Below are 25,058 nucleotides of genomic sequence, written 5' to 3' on the forward strand. Positions count from 1 at the left end.
CTTCAAAAGTATGCAAGGATCATGACCAAACACCCTAAAGATGAGGCTGGAAGTATTATGAAGCATTCTTCCAAATGTCTTCGGTTAATAATATTTGGTTGTGCAGTTCAGGTCTCTGTGTTCACTGGATTCTGGTATAGTCTGATCATTTGTACATGAAAACAGTCTCCTGAAATGCACATCTTTGTGATGAAGCTAAAAACCAGTCTAACCATTCTTCAGTCGAAATGATATATTAAATTACATTCGTGATAGTTGTCAACAATTGTAGAACATAATTTTTAGTGCCTCATTGCTTTAACAAAATCCATAGTCTAAAACGAAGCACAGAGGATCTATGATAGGGGATTTGTTAAATGGGAAGTGACGTTAGGTAATCACTGTGGAATGTTTAGGACCAGGTTAGTTTTAAAATTCCAGGGATTTGTTACCTTAACCTAGACAGAAGGTGGTAAATTCTCCTGACCTATCCACTTGAATGAAGTATTGGAGATTTTTCAGGAAAGGGGCAGGGTGAATACTTTATTTCAGAAGACATCTGGAAGTGGTTGTGCTGATGAACTGCTTTTTTGCTCTGTGCTCAGAGTTGTCATTCTGAATGTGGAAACTTGGGCTGAATGCCGTCTTTCTGCAGGGCTTTAAACCCAACTATCTAAAAAGGGAGACCCAGTTTCCAGTAGGAACTCCAGGTAACGTTCTCTCAGAAGAATGACCTGAAATGGGTAGCACATGTGCTACAGACAGCATGTCAATTCTTGCAAAAACAAGATCCATGAAGTGCTGTCAGGTGAATGCACATCTTCATTTGCAGCTCTGGCCCATCAGGAGCACGAAACCTTTATGTTAATTGTCTGCATCTTCTGCAGTTGATGCCAAACCCCACTGCCCCTCATCTCCTTCCACAAGCATTCCTCCACACCTTGCAGCTGGGGAGCCAGCTTGGGCTTCTGCTGTCGTTAGCTGCAGAATTCTTTGACAATTTCTGATGAGCAGCCACACCTGGGCCACCTTTTATCTTTCAATTCCCACTTGCTCTGTTTTCTCCCCAGTCCAGATCATGTTCTGAATAGTGCTAAAATTCAAGCTACAGTTCAAGAACTCTATTATGACTATTAAAAAAAAAAGTCAGAAATAAAGATTATAATTTAATTTTATATCTGCTGTATTGCTAAAAAAATACATTTTTGGCACCAGCAGCATGGGAGTTGAATGTGAGAGACTGTAAAGCAGTTTCAATCCTTCCATCAGCTCAACACTCAGAAGTGTTAATAGTAATTAAAAACTTTTTTTCCTCAAAATACATTTCACACTTTGCACATACTGAGAAATCTCTCTCACCATGGGAACTTTCAGATCACTTGTTCCCTGCAAAAACAGGTACAGTTTTCTTTTGTCAGAACAGAACAAAGACGTAAGAAAGTGCAGGTTTCATTTACTCCTAGGACACTGCAGTCTATTAAGTGCCAGTGAACTAATGAGCCTCTCAGACCTTATGTTGTTCTGGCTTGGATCAAGGCTTAGTTTTCCTTAACCCTTAAGAAACTAGCTGACTCCTGGGTTGATACTGCCGTACTCTCCTCTGCCTCCTTCTCCCCCAGGATATTGCTTCTACTGACCAAACCGGGACGTTACATAGCTTGGGTATGAAGCTAGGTGAGAAATCCACAAAGAGCTTCTTAGCAGTAAAATAGGAGAGAGTGCATTATAAACGTGCTGAGGAAAAAGTCAGAACCACATACCATTCTGCAGCCCCTCAAAGTAGAACAGAGAACAAATTTATCTTGTTAGAAGAACTAATAAGCAAGTATACTATGCTTTTTGGCGTATTATTGGCGTATATTGTTGCATTTATGCAAACGTTCTCATCTGCAATGAATTACTTCTGTGACCGAAGTAGAAGAGAAAAAGGCTAACACAAAAGATAATGTATGAAGCTAATGGATCAAAGACTCGGGCATCAGAAAAACTGGGCACTCATCTGCTGCAAATGCTTGGTCACATTCATTATTTGTCTTAAAAACTGGTTTTGCCTGAGCTTTTTGGGAAGTAATCTCAAAGATACTTGCCATGCTTGGGACAATTGTATCCTTCCAATGGAGAAGATGCACTCTTCTATAGCAAAATTTAGAATGTGTTGTCTGTTGGGATATTGGAGATTTGAAGGATAAAGATAATTTTACAAATGTAACTTGTCCTTTAACATAACAGTGCACAGCAATTGTGACAAAAAAAGTCACCAGTATCTGAAATATAGAATGTATCTAATGGACAGATAGGTCCGCAAAAGTCATAGTATACTGGGAATCATAGTACAAGTATAATTCTAATGGTCCTCTTAGAATCTATTGTTGAACTAGTGCTATTACTATTATTTTTGGTAATTGGAAAATGAACATAAAATATATGCTACAAAAATCTGTAGATAACAAAAGAAATAGCGGAATGATAACAATACGGGCAATCAGTTCGGAAGAGGAATCTGGGTTGCTGGGCTTACCAATAAGATGGCATTTAAGTGTATTTATTTATAGGCAGAACACTGGACCTACTCTCATGTCAAAAGCCTGTATTTTAGAAGGCAATAGGTTTGAAAGGGAACTTAGAGTCACAGGACTCTTTTCAAGAGAGTACGATCTCCTAGTCTGATTTAGTGACAAAGACAGCGTGATCCCTCTATGTATTCCATGAATAAGATTTTAAAAACAGATCATGTGCTTCAGGAACAACAGTATGAACATCAGGGGAATTTATTATCATCCTCTGCTTTTCGACAGTTTATTTTTGTGAAAGAAGGGATATTCCTCTAAATACCGCACTCGGAAAACATGGAAATGTATCGTCTCAGTTAATATTACTTCACATGCCAATGCAGAGGGAAAACCAAACCTGTTCTTACAGATGAGAAAGTGTTTCCAGAAGCATAAAGAATAAGGCACTTAAACATTTTCCGTTAACTATTCTTTCAGAGCATCTGCTTTCGAAGGTTGCTCTTCTTCCAATTTCAGTTTGTTTTCTGCTGTAATTCCTAGAATTGCTTCAATATCTTGAATTGCCATCTGCAACAGATTCAAGGAATGCAAGTTATTTAATGGGCATTATAATGAAATCTAGCCGCCAAAATGCACAGCTGGTAGTACTTGCCTTGAAAAGGTAACCAGTGTTACACAGGACATGATGCATCAATTAAATTTACTATTACTGTGGGGACAGTTGGGGGAATTATTAGTAAATATGTACAAATCTCAGGTAAATAAAAAATACAATTTGTTGCAATTTGTACTTCTAATTAACTAACAGGTGTTCTATTTCACATATGTAAATCATTGTTAACTCACTATGAAGAAGAGTTCCCTTTTACATTTTTCTTCAATGGTTGCTTTTCACTCCCTCATATTGAAAAAAGGGGGGTTTTGTTTGTTTGTTTGTTTATTCTGTAATTGAAATTTAATTATATCTTCTCTAAAACTGTCATTTCACACTCTGCTTGCCAGAGGAAAATATAGTCAGAGTTAACGCTGGAAAGGATCAGATATAAATTATGTTATGCGATTTAAGATACAAATCTGTAACACAGTGCTCCCCTTCACCTTTCTACAAAATGCCTGCAGACAGGATCTTAGAAACTTTTTATAAAGTCAAAGGTGATACAGCTTAGCAAAAGAACTCCCTCCGGAAAGTTTAGCTATTCTCTGGAATCAAAAAGCAGCATTGTAATGAGTGCTTGTTTCAGGGCACGGGGTTGGATTCATTATTGCTTTACTGTCTCCTTTTGCCAGCAAGGTCGTCACAAAGGAGCTTCCGAGTAAAGGTGGGCACTCCTGGGGGAACGTTCCCAGCGTAAGAAGCCCCCGCGCTTTGTCCTGCCTCCCCCCGCAGCAGCCCAGAGCATCCTCTGGCACACAGGGATGGGCACTGCGGGGCGGTTCGAAGAGCAGAGAAAACTGGGAACAAAATTGACTTGTGAAATTGATGGCGGGGTGAAAGATGTGAACTAATGGATTAAGTACTCACTGGCTGCCTGCTTAAAAGAAATCAGCGTTAATAATCTGAGGAGCTATTATAAACCGAGAAGTTTGTTTCTGATTTAAGATTCCTACCTTGATGGTGTCCCTCTAAAATAAAAGGGACAATTGTGGCAGAACTGTCTGAGGCAGTGCCAATAGCTCCTTTGCTTCTTACAACGGACAATTAGAAGCGTTACGTCACAAATAATTTCGCTAAAGTATGTCTCTTTTCAAAGAAAAAGTTTCAAACTTAAATTTAACTAACAGGTTCATTGGGAGACTTACTATATTGACCCAGACACTGTAAAATACATACCGCTAACAATAAAAAAGGAATGGTTTAGCACTTGTTTATGATACAGCATGAGGTATTTTCAGCCCTTGTACAGAAATTAACCAGGATCGTTAGTTAATTAACACCTCACCTTAAAATTGGTCTCGCCTTGCATATTAGGTGCTGATATTTCTTGATGGATGATGAAGAGATTGCGAGCAAAGGTCATGAGGACCCCCTGGAGATCCTCTCCGATTGTTCTGTTAATGATATCCAAACAAATGAGTTTACCAATGATTCCCTTCACATGCTTAAAAACAATCGCCCTCTCATTTGTGCCTGTCTGGTGATGGAATTTAATGAGTATTTTCAATCTCACAAGGTGGCAATCTTCAGGGAGATATGAAAGATGAGGCTCCATTTTAACTTGTCAACAGAAAGGATTTGTGCAATAAATAATTTTTATTAATCAACTTAGCAGAAGTAAGCAGTAAGGTTTCAGCTACTCCAAGTAAAAGGCTACCGTTGAGTTAGGACTGAGACAGTAGAACACTTCAAACACCTCGATTAGTTCAGAAGAGCTGTTGTTTCTGCCTGCAGTTTGTGAAAGACATCTGAAGCAGAAATTTCAGCAGTATCAGCATTTCTTAGATTGTTGTAGCTTTCGAGGCTTTGGTTTCTCAGTGGTACATACAGACTCTCAATACATACGATCTTATGGAACAGGATATTATACCAAGGAAGAATGTACCTCATTTACTGACGGGAACTGACACTAGATCTCCAATGTAGTAAAATGGATGATAATTCACATAGATATTTCAGGTATTTCACTGATTTTATAAGCTCAAACATTCTTGAAAATATTTCCAAATTAAGATAATGAAATTGCACTGAAAATCTGATCAAAGACAAATGTGGCATCAGAATGTATGGCAAATATATTTGAGAGTATTTTGGTAATATATTAATAACTGCCAATTCAAGCTGATGATCCAAGAGGTGTTGTTACGTTTCTTACGGGGGGGAACAACTACTGATGTATTGTTCCAAAGGGGTTAGCAAGAATGTAGGCAGGATGCAGTATTTCTAACCTAAGGACTCAATTTTCCAAGGTACGTGGCTAACAAAGTGAAATCACACCAAAGGGACCAGCCAGTCCAACAGTTCACTGGCTCTGAAAAGGGCAGGTCCTTCTCCCCTCCTCAGTTCCTCCCCATCTACCTTGCACAACTCTCATGCTCACTACATGCCCCTCTTGGACTGATTCTATCTTAGCCTCACAGAAAAGCAATCCAATAAAAGAAAGCTTTCTGCTGAGTTACTGAGCTGAGTCAGGGTGTAAAAGGAGAGGTGTAAAAGTACCAGGGACAATGCAAAAGGAGGGTCGGGAGGAAGGAGAGCTCCATAGCTGGGGTCAGGGAAAGAAAGAGCTCACCTTTCAGCATCAGTGGGCTGTTAGGAGAGTTCAGTGGCTTTATGAACATTTTCAGATGCCTAAATCACTTTTTAAATGGCTTCTATAGATATTTTACAAGTTCTTGTATAGTGATTTTCTTTCAAATTTATCTTACAGCTCAATCATGAAAGCTGCCTACAGGTGAGTGCAGTAAAGTATAGGAATATCTAAGCTTTAAGCAAATCTGCCTCACTTGTACACTGCCAACAGCCTCATCCACAAGGAGCTCAGTACAGGCTGAAAGAATCATAGCCCTAGGAACAATCTTTAGGATTCATTTAGTCCATTCCCTGTGCTAGGGCAGGATCAATGCTGCTTATATCATCCTGACAGAGGTTTGTCTAATCTGTTACTAAACACTGTCAATGACGACCGCACCAAACAATCTAATTAGTTCTTCACTTCCCTTACTATCAGAAATTTTTCTTATGCTAAACACCAATCTTTCTTGCTGCAAGTTAAGTTCATTTCTTCTTGCCCTACTACCAAAGACAGGGAAATCAGATTTTTGTTTCCTGCAGAGGCTTTTTATGTGCTTGAAGGTTGTTAGCAGATCTCACTTCTGCCTCCTCCCCCCGCCCCCTTTAGTCTTGCTTTGTAAGTCATGCTTTCTAGAACTCTAAGCCTTTTCATCGCCTCTCTCTGAGTAGAATGGAAGGATTATTTCCAGTGTCTCCCAGGATATGTTCTTTACCTTTTTCCATAGAATCCTGACATCATGACTTGCAGGCAGTTTGTAAGCCACTGTAACTCACAGATCCTTTTCTGCAAAGCTAGTTGTTCCTCGTATTCATTACTGCTATCTAAGTGTAATTTCTTGCACCTGGTTCCAACTGAATGTAATTCTATTTTTCATATTGTTTCTTCAGTTTGTCGAGATCGTTTTGAATTCTATTCCTGCCCTCTGAAATACTTGCAGTCACATCCAGCACTCAAGGAAGCTGTTTTCTTATCCAGGTCATTAATGAAATAGCTCCAGCATCAAAGGAATACGGAACAGACTGAGAACAGACCATTTCAGCGCCTCACTTATTATTTCCTATTTTAGCAGTAAACTTTACGTATATTCTCTCCGAGGAGAGGTTTTAAATCAGTGTATACTAGATTTGTGCAGATTATGCTTTTTTAGACTTCTTAGGAGAGTCTCATGTGTCTAAATAATTACTAAACTATCAGATCTGCTGTTGCCTGACTGCCATTGATCACTTTGTGAAGAACAATATAAAAAGGCATTAAACTTCAACCTTCTTTGCATCATGTATAGTTAGGTTTTTAATAATGTTGCCTGTAAAAGCAAGCCTGTGCTAATCCACGTGCTCTCACAGCTAGATTGCCATTGAAATGAATCTAGCTCTTGTAAAGCTAATTGAGTAGGTCTTCAGTCTGCAATAGAGTCAGGCTTTGATCTAAGCAGATTCCTCTACTTTTCTTTTTTTATTACCAAATGCTTTTATTACCAAAAGCCTCCCTAAAACTTTTCAGAAGGCCAGCCTTACTTTTTTGAACAGTAGAGCGAACTTGAGTGCATGGTGTTCAGATTGTTCGTTTCCTTCGTGACCTTTGTCAGAGCCCAAGCCAGCACACACCGTGGTGTCTCTCCCTCCAGATCAACTGTGTTCCCAGCTGCTTATCAGACTGTGGCGCTGACAGTGTGTACTTACATCATTCCCAATCTGTATCGCTTCTGATCTTCATACAATAGAAAAACTGTTCCCTGTTTTTCCTGTTAAATAAAAAGACAACGGTGATTTAATTGTTCTTAAAATGGTGATAATTATAATAAAGAAAGGCTAGTTTTGAATTGTGTGTAATGGATTATTGCTCAGTGTAAGTAGATTATTGCTCTAACTAACTTATTATAGAGAATACATTAACTTTATGTAAATACAATACATACGGTAGAGTCTATTCAATAGCAAATATTTTTGTTCCAAACTAGGAAGAGATGGTCATAAGTATCTGAAAAACTATCTCCTTACACAGTTATTTTTATCAAGAGACAGGTTAACCCCTAAAAGCCTTACACACACTTGAAAGAGTGAAAATATGTTCAGGTTTTCCTGTTGGTAAATGTTTTACTCCGCCTTAGATATATATCAGGCAGGAACTTTCATTAACCTTCTGCTCTGGTTCAGCACGGGCCTGATACTGGCAACAGTTTGGTCAGCAGCAAAACTGACAGTTTGATTTTCAGATGAGCTGAGCGACAGTTATCGCATGTCACTGTGAGAGGTCTCACGAACAGGTGCCATCCCTGGGCAGGGTCTCTACTGAGAAAACACGTAAAACTCCGCATTTCCCTGTGCCCTAGGATCGGAAATCTCTATCTGCTATTCCGTCTCATGTAACATCTTCTAAACTCGTTTACATTTCATTCTTCTACAATTCTGTTCATAAGCCTTAAGCGCTTCCATTGCTAGCAAAGTGCATTTTCATTTTTTCATTCCTCTTTCTGTTCTCCATTATCACCCGACCTCTTGGCCTCTGAAGGTCTATCTTCTCTTATGGGTGCGGAGGTGCATGAAAGGGCCATATGATGGCCAGTGCTCTCATGAAAACTCAGTGCTAGCGTGGTCCTAAACCCAAGCACAGCTCCTGGCTGACTGCCATAATCCTTTTTGCCCGCAGAGCCGTGCGAACAAACCCGCCGGGACAGCATTCTCTCCGTAGCCTCCGAGAGACACCGTCTCGCTCCCTATTGTGTAACATGAACACGTTGTAGTACTCTTCATCCTTCGCTGCTTCCAGTCTTTAGCCAAATCAGAGATATCTCAGTACTGCCGTTCTTCAAGACTTATACCCCAGCTATAGTAAGCTGACAGGTAAGTGTTACAATATTAGACTAATTTTTGCAGGAACTACTGAAAACCTTTATGCAATTCAGAGTTCATTAATTAGCGTCACGAAAACAATTTAAAATAAACTCAATTCTGATGATACCAAGTCCTCTTCAGCAAAACCGTAGAGCAACACCTTGCTGTGTTTTTCACAGAACACTTAGACATTATATTATGCTAAACAGAACACTTAAACTTTACATTGTGCTAAGTGATTTCACCATATTAGAATTTACATACAAAAATTATGCAGAGTGAATATCACATTTTCTAATCTCTCCCATTCATACCTGGAGGTCAAATCCAACGCCACGAGCTTTACACATCTGGAGGAGAACGCTGTAGTAGGTTACTGAAAGGCTGGAGTGCCTCAGTTGACTGCTTGCTACTGCACACCGGTTGCTTATTGGAGAAGGCTAGAGAAAACAACACCAGATTCTTTATTTTCATACCAGTTTATATCAGAAACCAACAATTTACTATTTAAATTGCTTTTTCTCCGTGAACTCATGTAAGTGTGCAGTAAGATTCCATTTGGAGGAATTCCTGTTCATCACAATGTCTATTGAACATAGACATTTCCATGCAAAAAAATTAAATCCTCACCTCACACTGTATGTAAAACCTTATATTATAGATCAGGTCTACAGAATCACTCACTCTTTATGAACCACATTTTGATATTTTCCCAGCTTCATTGGTAACTGAGCCCTGTGAAATCATTCTCAGTGGATCCTCTGAATCCATCCTGTCCTGTGGTAACATACGTGTTTCTAGAGTCAGCTCTTCTCAATAGCAGAAATTCCAAAGCGGATACTCGGTAGTTTTTGAAATTGGGTTTCTCCAAGACTGAGTATTCTGCTACAGCAGTAGCGTGCATAATTTTTCCGGCAAGTCTTTGAGGAGACTCGGCCCGGTGACTCCAAGGAGCAATACAAGTGATACCAGTGGAGTTCATGCTATGGATAAAAATCAGCACTGCGTTTGAGTTTAAACTCTTATCAGTGCTTAGGGCAAAAGAATGGAGATGTTGCATTGAGTAGAACTGAATAGAGACGTTCTCCTAAACCAAGGCTTTCCAGTGATGTTATTTTTAATACTGGACTGTTCATTCAGAGTGGGATACTGCACGCTGAAGCATGTAATTTACAGTATTTTTTCTAAAATGATATTTGTTTTGACATTGACTCATTTAAGTTGACATAGTTGAAGTCCTTACATAATACATCTCTGCCTGAAAATTAATCATGTTTATAATATTCTGAGAATTAATAACACCCATTGCTCAAGTCATTAACTTAAAAAAGGAGCTTCCAAAATCTGTTCTCTGCAGTAGGAGACCACAAATAAATGAATGCTTGATAAAATAATCCAAGTAGCAGTTTAACAAGCGTAAACTTGAATGTGGCTGCAATAACACAGAACTATTGTTTAAGGGTTGGCATCAGGTTGATGAGGTGCTTATTTCAGCTACAAAGCATGCATACACATGCATAATGAACTGCAGTATGAATTATTAATGTGTTGCTTATTTAGCCTCATCTGTCTAGAAGATAATGTATCCTAACTATAATGAGTGATTGGTTTTGTACATAATTACAGTAGCAGCAGTATCTAGGAAATTTGTTCTTTCAAAGAAGGATTTCTAAAAATAAAATCATCACACAAACTCAGTTGCTGCTCCATTTTATCAAAATCAAACCTACCAGGGTTGAGAATATATAATAAATTAAAAGGGACAGAATCATTATTAACATCATAATTTTACAGAAAGTGTTTTACTTAATCATTCATTACAGATCATATGCTGTAAAAGCATTTGTCTCTTGGTTTGTTTGTTTCTTTTTCTAAAGATATTTTCCTGAGAGAGTGCATTTTTGTAGTTAACTCTTAAGGAGATAAAAACCTCAGAAATACAGAAAGATGACAAATAAAGGATATGGTGACAATTTATGTTAATTCTGACAGAATTTTAATTAAAAAAAAGTTGCTACTTGATTACTTTTCATTTCTAAAACTTGTTCTACTGGGACTAATCATATCTAATTTACTTCTCTCCAACTAAAAGTGGTTGCTTGACAGGAACAATAGATCAAGAGCTCATTAACCTCTAAATTATAGCTCCATGACATTTTTGGAATGGTGCTACATTCCTCCTCTATGTATGAAAAAAAGGGAGTTGTGAATCTTCTGTCAAAATCTGTCAGACGGCATCTGTTTTGTATCTATATGTGTATATATACATGTACTTATATACACATTTCTTATTCTCTGACTTTTCTAAAGGCCTTTCTGCCCTTTTTAGAGGGACAGTCTCAAGGTTCAGAGACATATTAAATCCTGCACCAAGATTGATCTAATTTAACAAAGCAGCATAATAAGCAAGTCGTATGTTAACATGCTTCTGTGACTGTGTTTATAAGGATGTCAAAGCAATACACAGATATCATCTTATTTAAAATCACATCCCTGGGAGGCACCATTATGGACACAATCTTAAGAGTTTTCAGAGAGATGAACGGTGAGATCCACAAGAAGCAAGTGCCACGACACTCCTCATTTCAGTACCTAAACCTACAATCCTGAGCACCTCGGCTGTGTGTGCGACACCCACGGAGAGCCGAGCACACGTGAATTCACAGCATGTGACGCCGAGTGTGGCTGAACAATGGAAAACAGAAATACAGAACAGTATTTCTGTTTTCCTGGCAATGGAAAACAGAAATACTGAGCGGGGCTCTTCAGGGCTCAGCTATCTTGCTTGGTGTTGCAGACGGGTGCTTCTCCCCCTTGGGCTTTGTAACTCTGGTCCGGAGGGAGCAAGCAGGGGATGTGTGACTGCATATTTCTGCTTGGGGAACTCACCTCGGTTAGGGTCTGTAAGTTTTTCTTCCTGTTCAAATGACTATGTCCATAATTAATACTGAATAATTAATACTGAATATTAATACTGAACCGTTAGATGGATGCAGAACTGAATGAAGGTTCTGAGAACCAACATTTGGATTTAACTCGAGTGAGAGTTGGGAGGGATGTAGGTGTCCAAATCCTTCTGCAGATGTAGCCCTGATTGTTTTATCCTCAGTTTTGTGCATGAAAGTACAAAGCTGGTGTAGAACTTCAGTGCTCTAACTTCTGATCCCAAATCGGAGCTTATGAGCTGAAGGCTCAGATTTTTTCTTGACTGCTTTTAAGTTACTCCTATAATCAGGGCAGTGCTTTCACCTCCTTTCTTTTACTTGCAACATATGAATTACCACATTTTTTACAACTTGAAAACTACTTGAAATACTTAGAAGTTAGTTATTACCACAAATCAATATTCCTGAGTACGAAGGATGAATACTCAGGTACCCATAAGCATCCAGAACCTTTCCTTTGATTTCTAATGTGATGGTATCGTGTTTACTTTATTAACCTTGTAAAATCTAAAAGTAGCAATTTAAGATCTGAAAGGAGCAGATTCAGCTCCTCGAGAACAGTGATCTGGGACAGATTTTAACTTTTCGTTAGTTTACATTAATAATTTTATTTGTAAACAAATAGCTGCTTACAGTTTTTGTCTCCTCACGCTGAATACGTTGGCTTTTCGTTTTATTTGAACCAAGAGATACTTCAAAGCGGCTAGAGTGACAATCCAGATTTCCATCTGTCACGTACAACATGAGCTGAGTGAAGGCCAGCTGGTCACTATAGCAAAGGTCAAGGTCTGTTGCCCATACCTAATCAAAACACAAACAGGTGCATTAAAATTAAAAACAAAAAAAAAAAAAAAAAAAAGAGAAGAAGAAGGGTGAAACTCAGCAATCATGTAAAGGAACATCTATGCCTTTATTTTCATGCATGTTGGTACGCATACTCACGGCTTCCTTGTGCTGGTCGTCATTGGCAGTGATAAACCACTTCCAAAAGGGGACAGTCAGAATTCTTATGTAACTTCAAAAGCAACTTTTCAGAGAAAACTGGAAGGCTAAGGACAAAACACTGACCTGTACTACCAGGATTTTAGCAACAATTAGAAAAAGTAGGTAGATGAGCTCAACAGGTGTAAATAGGTAATTATCTAAATACTAAATATCATACCTGCATTTATCAGCTGAAGAATAATTAAGGTCAAATAAAGTCAATCTTGAGTTACAAATAGGTATTTTGAGATAGAAAAAGGGAAGTTCCAGAAGGCAAAGCTAAACTGAGTAAAAGGTGTAGGGAAGCATGGAACCCGTGTGTAGGAATCTGTATCGGTCATCACAGGGGTTGAGCAAAGCCCGTTCCCATTGCAATACACGGCCCTATCAAACAGCGGATACTTCGGCACGTGGAAAACCATACGACTTGTGGCATGGTTCTGCTTCCACTCACACCGCTGTTTCGTGGTGCTGATTCAGATTTATGCTCACATAACTGCACAAGAAATCAGACCATAAGTCCGGGGGGCCACCAGTGGAACATGTCCCACAGGCAGGCGGGAGGGAAGCCCACCCCGCCCATGCGCAGGACATACTTGCAGGCGGTGATAAAAGGTTCGTATCAACCGCAAGAAGGTTTCAGAGCATTAAAGCACGTAGAAGTCAGGCAGGATTTGTGAGGCCAGTCCATGCCGAGGGTGTCGCAGAAGGAAGTACCGTGGATTGCTTCTGCGAGGCTCCTCTGCCCCCAGTAACCCGAGCATGGTTTTACCCATGAGTTTTTCCCGTTTAAAAAATGCTTGTGCCTACTACGCCAATGAGAAATGTTAACGCACACAAATATCTGCCCTACAGTGGACCTCTTTAAAACAAATCTAGCAGTGAGTGACTTGAATAAGCCTTTGAATGGTAAATGGCGTCATTATAAGGATATTAAGGGGTCAGGCAGTCAAGGCCTCTTGGTAAACTGGAGTTAATTTCTGAATCATATGCACATAGTAATGCCCTTTTTATAATGGTGAATAAATCACATCAGTAACAGTTGTTAATATCTAACTGCCAAGTATCTGTTGCTGTATTAAATATCCTATTTGTCAACTTAAATATTTCCTGCTGCATGGTATAAAATGCAAATCGGATGCTAATGGCTGGCTTTACTTAGTAATAGGGGAATATTCCCCAATTATAATGCTTAATTTTCTTCAATAATTTATTCTTTATCATCACTTCTGCAAGACAGGAAGGAACTTTCATATCGATTTGTACTTTTCCAGGATGTGCTAATCTTTTCAATGAGCTGAATAGTAATTACAAACTATACATACTGTAGAAGCCTTACATTAATTTCCATAAATATTATCACCAAATCAGTAACAGCCAATGTGTCTTGAACCTTGTTTGAGTTGGGTTTTGGATTCTTAGTTAAAGCTTTGCCCCCAGAAAGAGATGGCAGGCCTACGTGAGGGGACCAGGGACTGTTGAAAATCCTGGATATCCCAGGACTGTTCACTAGCTCAAAGTGAACTGGTCGCTCTTAATGATATTACACCTGCGTCGCTCTAACCTTAAAGTCCACACCAGCACTCTCTGGAGGCTTTGTTGATGCACAAACAGAGGGGCAGGAGGCAAGTTTGACTGAAGGTGGACCATAAAACAGCTGCGATGGAAAAACCACGGAAGTTAAGCAAAGACGTCACTGCGGCCGTGGTGCATCTGGGTAAGTAGAAGGGCTGTGTTCTGGCACCGTGTAGAGAATGGGTTGAGCATTTAACAGCAGCTAAAGCATTAAAAAATGCAGCCTGGCAAACATAAACAGCCTTTCACAAGACAAATTCATTACACCCTGGTAGAGATTCAGACAAACTGTACCACACGTGGGATAGCACATACGTTTTGCAAGAGTTACTCAACAAATCCCATGTTGTCAGTAACAAAAATTAAAGTATGTGCAAGTGATATTGTTTTAATTTCAGATGTAGAGAAGAGACCCATTAATTGCTTGTGTGATACGTTTCACATAACCTGAACAAAAACCCAGCATGCCAACCTGGCTCCAGCGCCCCGCTGGCACGTTCCCAGTCGCTGCTCTGGGAAGGCGCAGAAGCGCTCCCAGATCCCTGCACCAGGGGATGGCTCCAGCCTCATCTCTGCCCAGGGAAGGGGCTATAACACGGGCAAGAGGAGAAAAAGCTTTTTCGTGCTGGACATCATAAGACCAACCAAATACTGGTTTAAGGAGTTTCTGTTTACTTTCAGAGTGTATCAGCTAGTGGTTTCGGACGTGGCTTCATCATCTCAGGCCAACTACCCTCATACCATTGCCTACAAAATTAAGGGCTCAGACCAACAGGGTGGACTGATGGCCCTACCGTGTAACGAAGGAAGCTGTCCATCCCCTTCCCTGCCTGTTACTCTTTAACATTATACGGAAGGACAGCTCTAAACGCCTGCTTAAGCTTCAGTCACAGTCACATTCTACATAGGTAAAGTCATTGTATTTTTTTCTTTTTTAAATATAGGGTGTAGATCTCCACAAGCACGAGGGGGAGGAAGGCAGACATGGCTGGAAGCCATCTGTCCACCTCCTTTCATTCTGGGCCTGAGCCTGAGGCTGAACCACCCCTACTGCAAGTTAAAGCAGCCAAATGGTCATCACTGTGTGCCAGCTGGGATCACCCCAAGGATCCTTTTCCTGGCTCAGGGTTGTCAGAGAACACTATACAGTGGCCATGTCCCTTTCTGCCCTGGATGTGTCCCAGAACATCCCTAACGTGGGGAGAAAGGAAGAAGGATCAGATGGCATAAGCTCCCAGCTTTATCCTAGCAGGGGATTCCCTTTTGCCATGGAAATCCAGAAGTGCCCTTTAAATCCCCTTTGCACCGCTACAGAAACGGGAAAGACACAGGGCCTGGGCAATGGGTCCAACTTTCTTTTCATGGATAATTTTTTCCCATTTTATTAGTTCAAACGCAGGCCAGATCATTAGTAACTAGTTGACTGAATTCTTCAATGAAACAATTTCTAAGTCCCATTCCAGTTCACCAGTGCTCTTAGCACTTGTGCAAGGTCACAAGTGCTCTTTGCAAAATTACAGCGATCGGGCAATAGGCAACATTTTTGGTAGTTTTGAGCAAGGCTGGAAGTTCGGCAGGCCTGAGCCTGGCCGGTGGAGCCGTCTGAAGACAACAGCTATGCAGCTGCATATAGTGCTCTTACTCTGGAAGTAGGCAGTGGACATCTGTGTGCTGGCTCTATCAGTCTGGCACCTTTCACCAATAATATAGCAATATACATTCCCAGATGGAAAGGGGTAGCTCATTATATCACACTAAGCATATGTCGACCATACTGAAGTTAGCAGGTGTCCCTTGAGTGTAATGACCTAAAATTAATTGTAATAAACAAAGAAAGGAGCACCAGAATCCTTTACATCTGTGTCTAAAGAATTCTAATTAGGTGGACTCCATAGTTGATGACGTCTCATTTTCTGGGAAGCTGTTATCAGGCTCATGCTAAGATCACATCTTTCCATTGCTTTGGAAGTGCTCTTTGGCATGCAGAGCACTAGGCTAAATCAGTATAGCTAGGGCTGCCGTCAGCAGCAGATATGGAGAACAGGAATTGAGAAAAACATCTAATGTTAGAGCAAGAGCAGCTACGCATCACATGTATGTGACCAATTTGGGCAATATAATTTAGACATACCTATTGCTCTCTCTTCTGCTTCTTTTGCTGTGTTAAAATGTCAGAGCACAGGAAGCTCTCAGCTTGGCTGCTCCTTCCCGTTCTGCAGTCCTGATGCTGCTGGCCAGCCTTAATGAAGCATCACGCAGCGTGCGAGCAAAGAGGTAGGCACGGAAAAGAGGGTACGGTGGAGAAGAAAGCAGCATTAATAGAAGTGGCACCAGTCACCCCAAATGGAGACATGACTCTTCAACTGAAAGAATAGTCTCTCTGAAGGATGACGGAGACTTTGGCAGTAGAGCTGATTCCACAGACGGCTCCTCCAGCAGCTCAAAGGCACGGAGCACCGTGTGCGGAAGAGGGAATGCCATTTGCAGACCTCCAGCACCGCTCCCCACCGTCACTGGAACTGGATTGAAGGCTTCAGCCACGTATTCTTTGGTTTCCTGCATACTTTATAGCACTAGATTGTATATGGCAACTAAAAGGGCACTCGTCATTCTTGACATTACCACCGGTAACTAGAAGGAGCTCAGGCAGACTCCCACTATTAGTGCCTTTGAAAACTGTGAAATGTAGAAGCAGTTGAAACCAATGCAGAAGTCGGGGGGGGAAAGGTAAGAGTGGCACTACGTGAGCTCTAAAGAAAAGTAAACAGCATCAGATAAAAGCAGTGAAGAACAGGTCTTGATATAGTTTCTGGCAATGCCTAGTGTTACAAGGAACACCGCTTTCCAACAAGGTTCCCGTTTCAAAGGGAGGAGTATCCTCCCAGTAAAACAAGCAGGATGTGACATTTCCATCCGTGCCAGACTTTAACTGAAAAAAACCTACACGCAGAAATGTGAGCCTACTGCAATCAATTAAAGGCTTTTCACTTTGTCTCAAGACATAGAATAGTAGCTGTTCCTGCCATCTATTAAAAAAAAAAAAACCAAACCACCCAAAACGAATGAAAACATTTCTCAGAAACATCAACCCAACTCCACCTTTGTGGCACATAATCTTCAAAGCAGTTTAAAGCTCCACAGAGCTCCAAGCACAGGCAGAACAAACGAAACATCAGAGCTACTTATGGTTTGGGCTGTTCTAGCAGGCTAGAAAGTTCATTTAGGTTCAGCTCTCTAGTAACATCTATTGGATTGCAACAGGTTTTCCTTTGAAATAATATAAAATGGGTGTCAAAAGCTTCTAGAACGCCTTGAAAATCTGAGCTGTGGTGTTTTGTGGTTGGGTTTTTTTAAATTATTTTATTTTATGAATATATTTCCATAGTCTATAAAGCAATGTCTGTGGAGGTCAGACAGTTAATAACCAGATGAATTATCATCTCCTCCAGTAAATCAGGCGCTGTTAGAAGGCAGCCTGTGCAAAGGTCAAGTTTAAGTAAAGATAAAGAATGATACCATCATACAGATTAACAAATATCTATTACCTGAGTCCATCCTCATTTTCTGAGGATATACAATAAGGGCATGTATGCAATTGTAGGTATTTACGATTATCACATCCTGATAGGATTGCATGGGAAATTAGCATAACATAAGGAGCTTTAACTTGAGATTTTGGGCCTCTCAGGACACTTAAGTGTTCAGAAATTAAACTGGGACAGAGCTCACTTGTGAAGTCTAGAACTGATACTTGATTTTCAAACAACAAATGAAAGTTCAAAGACAATCAGATCTGGGTTTTTATTATGACTTATGGTTAAAAAAAAAAAAGTAGAGGCAGTAGTTAAGATTTTAGATAGTCTTATGAGTGGTTTTAGATTAAGCTAAGCAAAGCACAGGTTAGGACTTTCCAGAATCCCACCACTGGAAAAAAATAGTTGGAAATACATCCTGCAAGACTTACTGGCTTGTTTTGTCCAAGGAAATACGACAAAGTCTGGAGTTGCTCCCTTTTACACAGGCTGCCAAGTGCTGCCAGGAGACGCTCTCCTTCAGCATGCACAGCTTAAGAGCCTGCGCTTCACGGTAAAGACATCTCAAGTGAATAAAGTCACAATTATAGTGTAATTCTTTACAACTGCCATAAAAATGCTTCAGTTTTAAAACGTAAACTTGATAAGGGAAGGAAACATAAATTCTTAAAGAGTTACTAAATTATAGCTTTTCTTTCTCCAGTTTAACTGTTTTATCTGCATCTAGTATTGATGCCTGAATTATTGTAAAGAGCACACCTGCTATTTTTAAAGAAGTGGTTGAATGACACTGTAAAAATGTCAATTAATAAAATATTAATGCAACTTGGGCATTGAAAAGAGAGCTTCTTTTATGACTTTTAAAATTCGCAGTAGAATTGATTATTTCAGCAGCGATCACAGACAGGATCTTATCCGGCTGCCATCTCGTGGCAGCTGCTGGGATGGTCTGGTGCTGGCCCAAAAACTTAAATTTTAGGGCCCTCGAACTGGCTCTAACCTCTATCCTGCTGAATATAAGATTGGAAGATGGTTAATGAAAACACTGTGGCTCTTGTTTGAAAATAACACATAGAAAATGCTACATTCTGTCTGAAGAAATCTTAAGACGCATATGTGAATAGAGAAGAGTGCATCCCACCGAAAGCATCCCTCAAAGCATTAACTAAACTGTAACGCCAGAGTGGACCGATGGGCTTCAGAGACATCTGTACTCTGCTCTTCCTAACTCCAGACCTGCCTGCATGGCCGACGCTGGCTGGCAGCCCTGAAGCCATCCTCCTCAGGGTCTTTTTAAGCCACTGGACTGGAACGGAGGGAGAATACCCACCCTAAACCTTCCCAGCTCTATAATTCTCTTTTTGGTATGTTCTGCCTCATCTTTTCGTCTGTGCCCAAACTGAACTTAATCCAGTGTCCTCTCACTATTGCTGCGAGAGGAACGAGGCTGTGTAAGCTATCAGACCGATGAAAAAGGTGACTTATGACCCCCTTCTCCAAATTATCTGTCCACAAATCTATGGATGTAAGTAAGTTTATGCATTTAAGCAGTCCCACTCAATTAAATGGACTTACTTAGTTGCAGCTCCTTGACAAGTTGGGATCTGAGCAGCATTCAGTCAATACTGTGGAAGATTTCACTTCGAAGGGTCAAGGCCTTGCTCTTACAGATCAGTCTTGGGAAATAGAGTGGGAATCCGAAGCGATTCAGTGCAAGACATGCACCTACTTTTTCTCCTCCACTTTTTCCCCCAAGACAGCGAAACCAGCGTATCTCTACCTCCCTTTTCCTCGGGAGCAAATCACAGATGCTTATAACCAAGACAGAAATAGATTCCCGAGGCAAACAGAGAATTGTGTCAAGTCCCCAGCTTTCCCTGCCCCTCAGATCCCTGCCGGGGTGCTCACAGCCAGGCGGCTTGTGGCAGCCGATGCATAATCCCATGGGTGCCTTCGCCGTGCACAGCCCACGCTGCGCTCCGGGGTGGGCAGTGCAGAGCGCGATGCGGGCAGTGGTAGGCTCTGCCTTGCCGCCTTCCTCAGCTAACTCAGCACTGCGACTCCAATCTCAGCCTCAGAGTTACACACAAAACAAACAATGAAATGCAAGAAATGAAGTACAACGTGCAGGACAGAGAGGTGTGAAGACTGTCAGAGAGGAGTTAGATCCTCCTACATGGCACTACCCTCAATGCTGTCGGTTGCAAACTGCAGCCTCCTCCAGTTCTATCATAATTTAAGGAAGAGCTATATGTAGATGGAGGATGATACAATCTGTAGATGTCTCTGAATTACTTGCCGTACGTAGAAGCAGTGGCAAACAGGCCAGTTCGCACTGCACACGCCATGACAGACTGAAAAGCTCCCCTGTGAGGACGAGGGAAAGGGAGCTGGGAGAGACTTGGGTACCAAGTAGAAGCACATGGAAAGCCCAGTGGAAATAGGAGGCAGTGTACCTTACATCTGAAAGGTTTCAGCATCACCCAGCTCCTCGGGGCCTGAGGACAGCATCCCTCTTGTCACCTTTTGGTCAGTGGAGACTGCAAGAAGTGCAACAGAATAAAGATACCGCTGTGTCTGTGATGGCACAAAGCTCTACAGCAACCCAGAGACTACGTTCTCATTTCTATATTCACTCTGGATTCCCATTGACTTGTGTGTTTGACAGACATGCGTTGTTCCTCATCCATCACGCAGAGTCTCTTTGCTACTAGTGCTCCAAACACAGCAATATGACAAAAGCGTGTTGAAGGAAAATACTCGCTAACAGTAGCAATCTTTAAAAATATAAACAATATCCCATTGTTCAATCAAATTTAATGTTCATTAAAACAATTGTTCATCAAAATTAACTTAATGCTTATGACACACAGATTTTTAAAGGCTTTCAGACGAAGAGCCTGAAACTCAAAGTACATGCGTGCGTTTCCTCTGCTCTGAAGTCCCCTTCGCACGAGTGCATGGGGAAGCATGTGTGAAGGCATCTACTGCAGCATACAGCTGCTCCGTCCGCAAAGGCAGAAATATGTTTTCACTTATTTGGCCCTTCACATTTCTTAAAGAGTTGTATTTATGTAGCATGTAACTTTATGAACATTTCAGGGATTTTTAAGTATTTAGATACTCAGAGTGTATTGGTAACAGATGTTCAATGATATATTTAATTTTTAGGTTTACTGAAAATATCATGTATCGGATGATATTTTCTGTAAAATATAACTTTGAAAGAATGCCTAAGTATACTGTACTTCCAGGGAATGTATCTGAGCCTTTCAGCTACTGCATTAAAGTGGGCACTTCTGAAATTAGTGAGCAACTGTTCTGAGAGTCTAATAGGATTTCTTGTTTGCCCAAAAAATAGTGCTTTCAGGAGCACAATCTTTTGTGTAATCTCTCTCTCACAAGACAGATGGCATCATTAATTGCCTCTACATCCAGTTAAATTTAAAAACCTGTGCTTAAATAACGTTAAAGTTGCGGTACATGCTGACAAACATAGGAAATATTAAGGTAGAATCAATTGGAAACAAGGGAAGAAAACCAAGACAGAACAGACAGGAATAACAAGAGACCACAAGAAACACTGACTGATTTAATATGTCCTTGTTCAAGCCAGGGAATGTCACAACCTTAACAACCTAGGAAGCATTTCTGCGTTGGGGTGAACTCCTGGCTTGAGTGAAGCAATTGGCAAAACTCCCATTGACTTCAGCGGGTGAGAATGTCATCCCTTAATCTTTTTAAAGCAACTTTACATGGAAGTTGTCCAATATGGCTTATCCGCAGTTCTAATTACAACGCCTGTGTAAATACATTTTGGGAGTCAGATGTAACGGTGATCTGTATTTCAAAGCTAACAGTATTCCAATTCTCTGGTTTACCACAGTCACCCTACAGTGGTATCAGTTACCAAAAGCCTGATTTTAAGCCTTCTCTGAGCTTAAAATGGAATATAATTGTCATAGCACTGCCAAAGAGCCGGCTTTTGCCAATAGATACCATATGCTAACTCTTTGGTTTTAAATACAAGCCCTGTGTTTAAAGCCTTCTCTCACACCATACAAGCTGTGATTTTCAGACGCCTAGGAGAAACAGACACCCAAATGGATTTGAGTGCACGCAGCCACACCATCTTCTGAAAGTCCAGCCATGCTACACAGCCTATCCCATTAAATACCGATATGTTCCCTTTTACAGCTAAACACTTCCTAAACAGTGAGGGTCCTGACTGAAGGTTGTAGAAGAAAACGATGTCAAAGGAGTGAAAAAACAAGGAGATGCATTGGAAATACAAGAAATAACTGAGACTTGATGCTGAGGTCTCGAATTAGCTTCTGTATCCATATGCTAATTTTGAATTTGTATGGTTGTACCCAGTAAGCTGAACAATACTATTCATTACTAAAAGTAAGGATTTTATGTTCTTTAAAAATTATCTCATTTTCTTTAGTCTTCAAACACAAGGCCACTACCAGAACACTGAACGCTCAGTCTCTTCACCCACATTTTATTTTATTTGTTTTATTTTAGTCTGGCATTATGCTTTAGGTTTTTACACCCGGCTATTGCAATATTCAATCCTATTGGCCAATATCAACCAGATTTGCAAGAAGGTAAAATCATCAAATATATTAAACTCCCATGAGATTCCTAAAGAACGTGGACAGAGGAAAGAGACCTTACTAGTGACCTTACAACGGGAAAAGCTGCAGGGTGAGTTCAGCTGGAAAACATGTGGGAACTTCAAGGCACAAATCTATGGGAAACCTGGCTTCACTGTTTTTAAGCTCATGGAAATGTTTTTATTTTCAAACAGAACACAGTATTCAATAATGCCCTTCATTTGGTTTTCACAGTGTCCGACTGGCAAAAGAATTTAATAGATTATGTTGTGACACAGAAATCTGACTTTATGAATAAAACAAATGCGAGATTACTCTAGCATAGAAACCTGCAAGATTAATATTTTGTTACAAACTATGATCAAAGCTGATCATCAACATTCATGCCAGGGATTAAATTGCTTCTTTAAATCCATTCTTTTACCTATTTGTTCCTTGGCACTGAATGCAGTGTGTGTTGGGACAATATCTTCCATCAGCTTGTACGATCTGAAAGTTCAGTTATGCATTATAAGGGACAGTGGCCACCCCTCCTCTGCTTCCTCTGCCACTGTAGGCAACAGCAGATTCTGGATCAACACCTTCTGCTGTCTTTATTTATTATATTACTTTTCATGTTGTCAAAAGTTCTGATACAGCTGACTATGAGGTTTTGCTGATATGCTTGTAAACTCTGGCAGGGAAGACTAGGGTCACTTGCGTGGTTCTGATCTTACCTTTTAAAAAGACCCCATTACTCATCTACACAAAAGACTCTCCTGGGCAGGATTCCATGAGAAAACGTTTATTTAGCCCCTTCCATTCTGCTCAGTTATGCCTGATGTAAGTCACGCAGTGCTCCAGCACTGGCTTCCTAGCGGCGTTTTCCTTTCTAGGTCATTCCAGGTGTTAACCTTAGAATATCATTATTTAAAATATTGTATTCTTCAGTCTAGACTCTCCAAAAGGCCACCCACCTCTTCCCACATTAGTGCAACCTGTGCCTGCAGTTAATGTGCCCACCATATGAAGTTTTCAGGACTGGAGGAGGTATGATATACTGTCAGACACTATCGTAAAACTGAATTTCATAATGCGTCACACAGTACCTGGATCTGCTGATCTTCTGTCAAAATATTTTTAAATACTTAAAGCAAACAACCTACTAGCTGTGTACCCATTTGCGCTGCAGCAGAAAGCAGAGCGTGGCCTCAGGCTGGGAGGGGAGCTGGAATGGTGTCATGCACTGCTCTGCTCGCATGCGCTACGCTTGATGCTATGCATGCAGGAAGGCTCAGAGCTTTGATAGACCAAAAGGGCTCGATAAAACCACTCAGCAGCCTGTGCAGCCCACGTGGAAGACTCGTTAGGACAAGGATCTACAGAGGGAATTCCACAGGAACAGTTATGCTAGAGATAAACAGCTTAAGCTATCGCATGAGCACATTTTAAGAAGTTCCTGCCCCTCAGGTGAGCTGATGTAAATGCACTGCGTTCATTGCCCCCAGGCCCCTACCTCTGGGAAGCAATGCAGGGTCATTTCAATCCCTGCAATGATATCTTTAACCATATGCACTGTCACGTGCCACACATGTGCCTCAGTCTGTATTTTGATATTGGGGGCTAATTTTGTACCCGGTGTGAGATCGCATCTATCTTTCTTGCAGTAAATTATTCTCTCAGACATTCTAAAAGCCAAATGGAGAGCAAAAGTGGTTTGAATGAGCACGTTCTCCTTTTCATTCACAATGAACTGATATCCCACAGTCAGCTGTTCTGTACCGGCTAAGAGACAGTAACTCCTGACCCAGGGCTATACCTTCATGAGACATGGTAACTGGACTGCTTTCCATTACCTCTCTCTACTTAAATTAGCCATTATGATGTAAACCAAATTGTTCACCACTATTTGCTATAAGAAATTGTCAATATCCCCTCATCCTTAGATTCATCCTCAAACCTCAGATCTGCATTCTTACAGACACTGGTTTACTCAAAAGATTCCAATAATCCCTGTAATTATGTTTACAGAGCAAAATACAAGAGATTCAGAACATTTTGAAACTAAAATAATCTAAACATCTTAGCCATAAGACCATCATCTGTAATTACCAGCTTAATGCAGAATGCGCTTATTGTAGGGAAAAAAAAGTCATTAGAAGGAATTAAAATATTATTTTCTTCTCACTCAGCTTTGAAAGCAGCCCTACAGGCTTTGTTGGTTTGTTACTCTTCAGGCTGATGAAAAAGGTTCCTCAGGTCCACCTGGCAGATCAAGTCTAAATTTTATGCTATTGTTAGAATAACCATGTGCTTTACCTCCCTCCACATGCCTCATGCCTTAGAAATAAAGTTTCTTCAAAAGGACAAAGCTACCTGTTGGAACCAAGTAGGAAAGCAGACATTTCTTGATCTCAGGGGGACAGCGTGAAGTAACATATCTGCCCCACTCACCTGCTGCTCCATCGTTTGTGGATGGATGAAAGTCACAAAATCAACTGAGAAGTAACCAAGCACTCCTTTAGATTTACAGGTTTCTCCAATTTTTAAGCAGAGTGAATGAAGAACTGCTGGATCAACAGAACATTGTGGAATGGTAGTGCCAGATGATCGCAAAGGACCGTCAGCATGGAGCTGGTCTCCAGATGACACTATTTTTATCTTGCCTGTTGGCTCTATCAGCATATCCACTGTAAGGTTTGTGACATTTTCTGAGAGCGGGAAGGCTTCTATCACACCACCTAGTAAGAAATGAATTAGCCGTTAAGCTAGTAATCAAATTCACATGCGATGCTCTTCAGAGTGCACAGAATGAAACCATCCAGCTCCTATTGTGCTCAGACATTGCAGGGGGGGCTGCTATGGAGATA

The 25,058-nt window shown here is 40.7% G+C and overlaps 1 protein-coding gene across 1 annotated transcript in view; it reads right to left on the reverse strand.

Moving 5' to 3' along the window:
- Window positions 1–2,732: 2,732 nt before the first annotated feature.
- IQCH (IQ motif containing H) overlaps window positions 2,733–25,058 on the reverse strand; it is a 72,725-nt gene continuing 50,399 nt past the window's right edge. Inside the window, exons 18-23 of the mRNA XM_075159722.1 lie at window positions 24,643–24,929; window positions 12,129–12,296; window positions 8,865–8,990; window positions 7,399–7,460; window positions 4,430–4,538; window positions 2,733–3,056 (exon numbers count right to left, since the gene is read on the reverse strand). Of these exons, the coding sequence (XP_075015823.1) occupies window positions 2,955–3,056; window positions 4,430–4,538; window positions 7,399–7,460; window positions 8,865–8,990; window positions 12,129–12,296; window positions 24,643–24,929 (854 nt within the window). The 3' untranslated portion in view covers window positions 2,733–2,954. The remainder of the gene's footprint in view (window positions 3,057–4,429; window positions 4,539–7,398; window positions 7,461–8,864; window positions 8,991–12,128; window positions 12,297–24,642; window positions 24,930–25,058) is intronic.

This window comes from Calonectris borealis, chromosome 11 (genome assembly GCF_964195595.1).
Source record: "Calonectris borealis chromosome 11, bCalBor7.hap1.2, whole genome shotgun sequence".
NCBI lineage: Eukaryota > Metazoa > Chordata > Aves > Procellariiformes > Procellariidae > Calonectris > Calonectris borealis.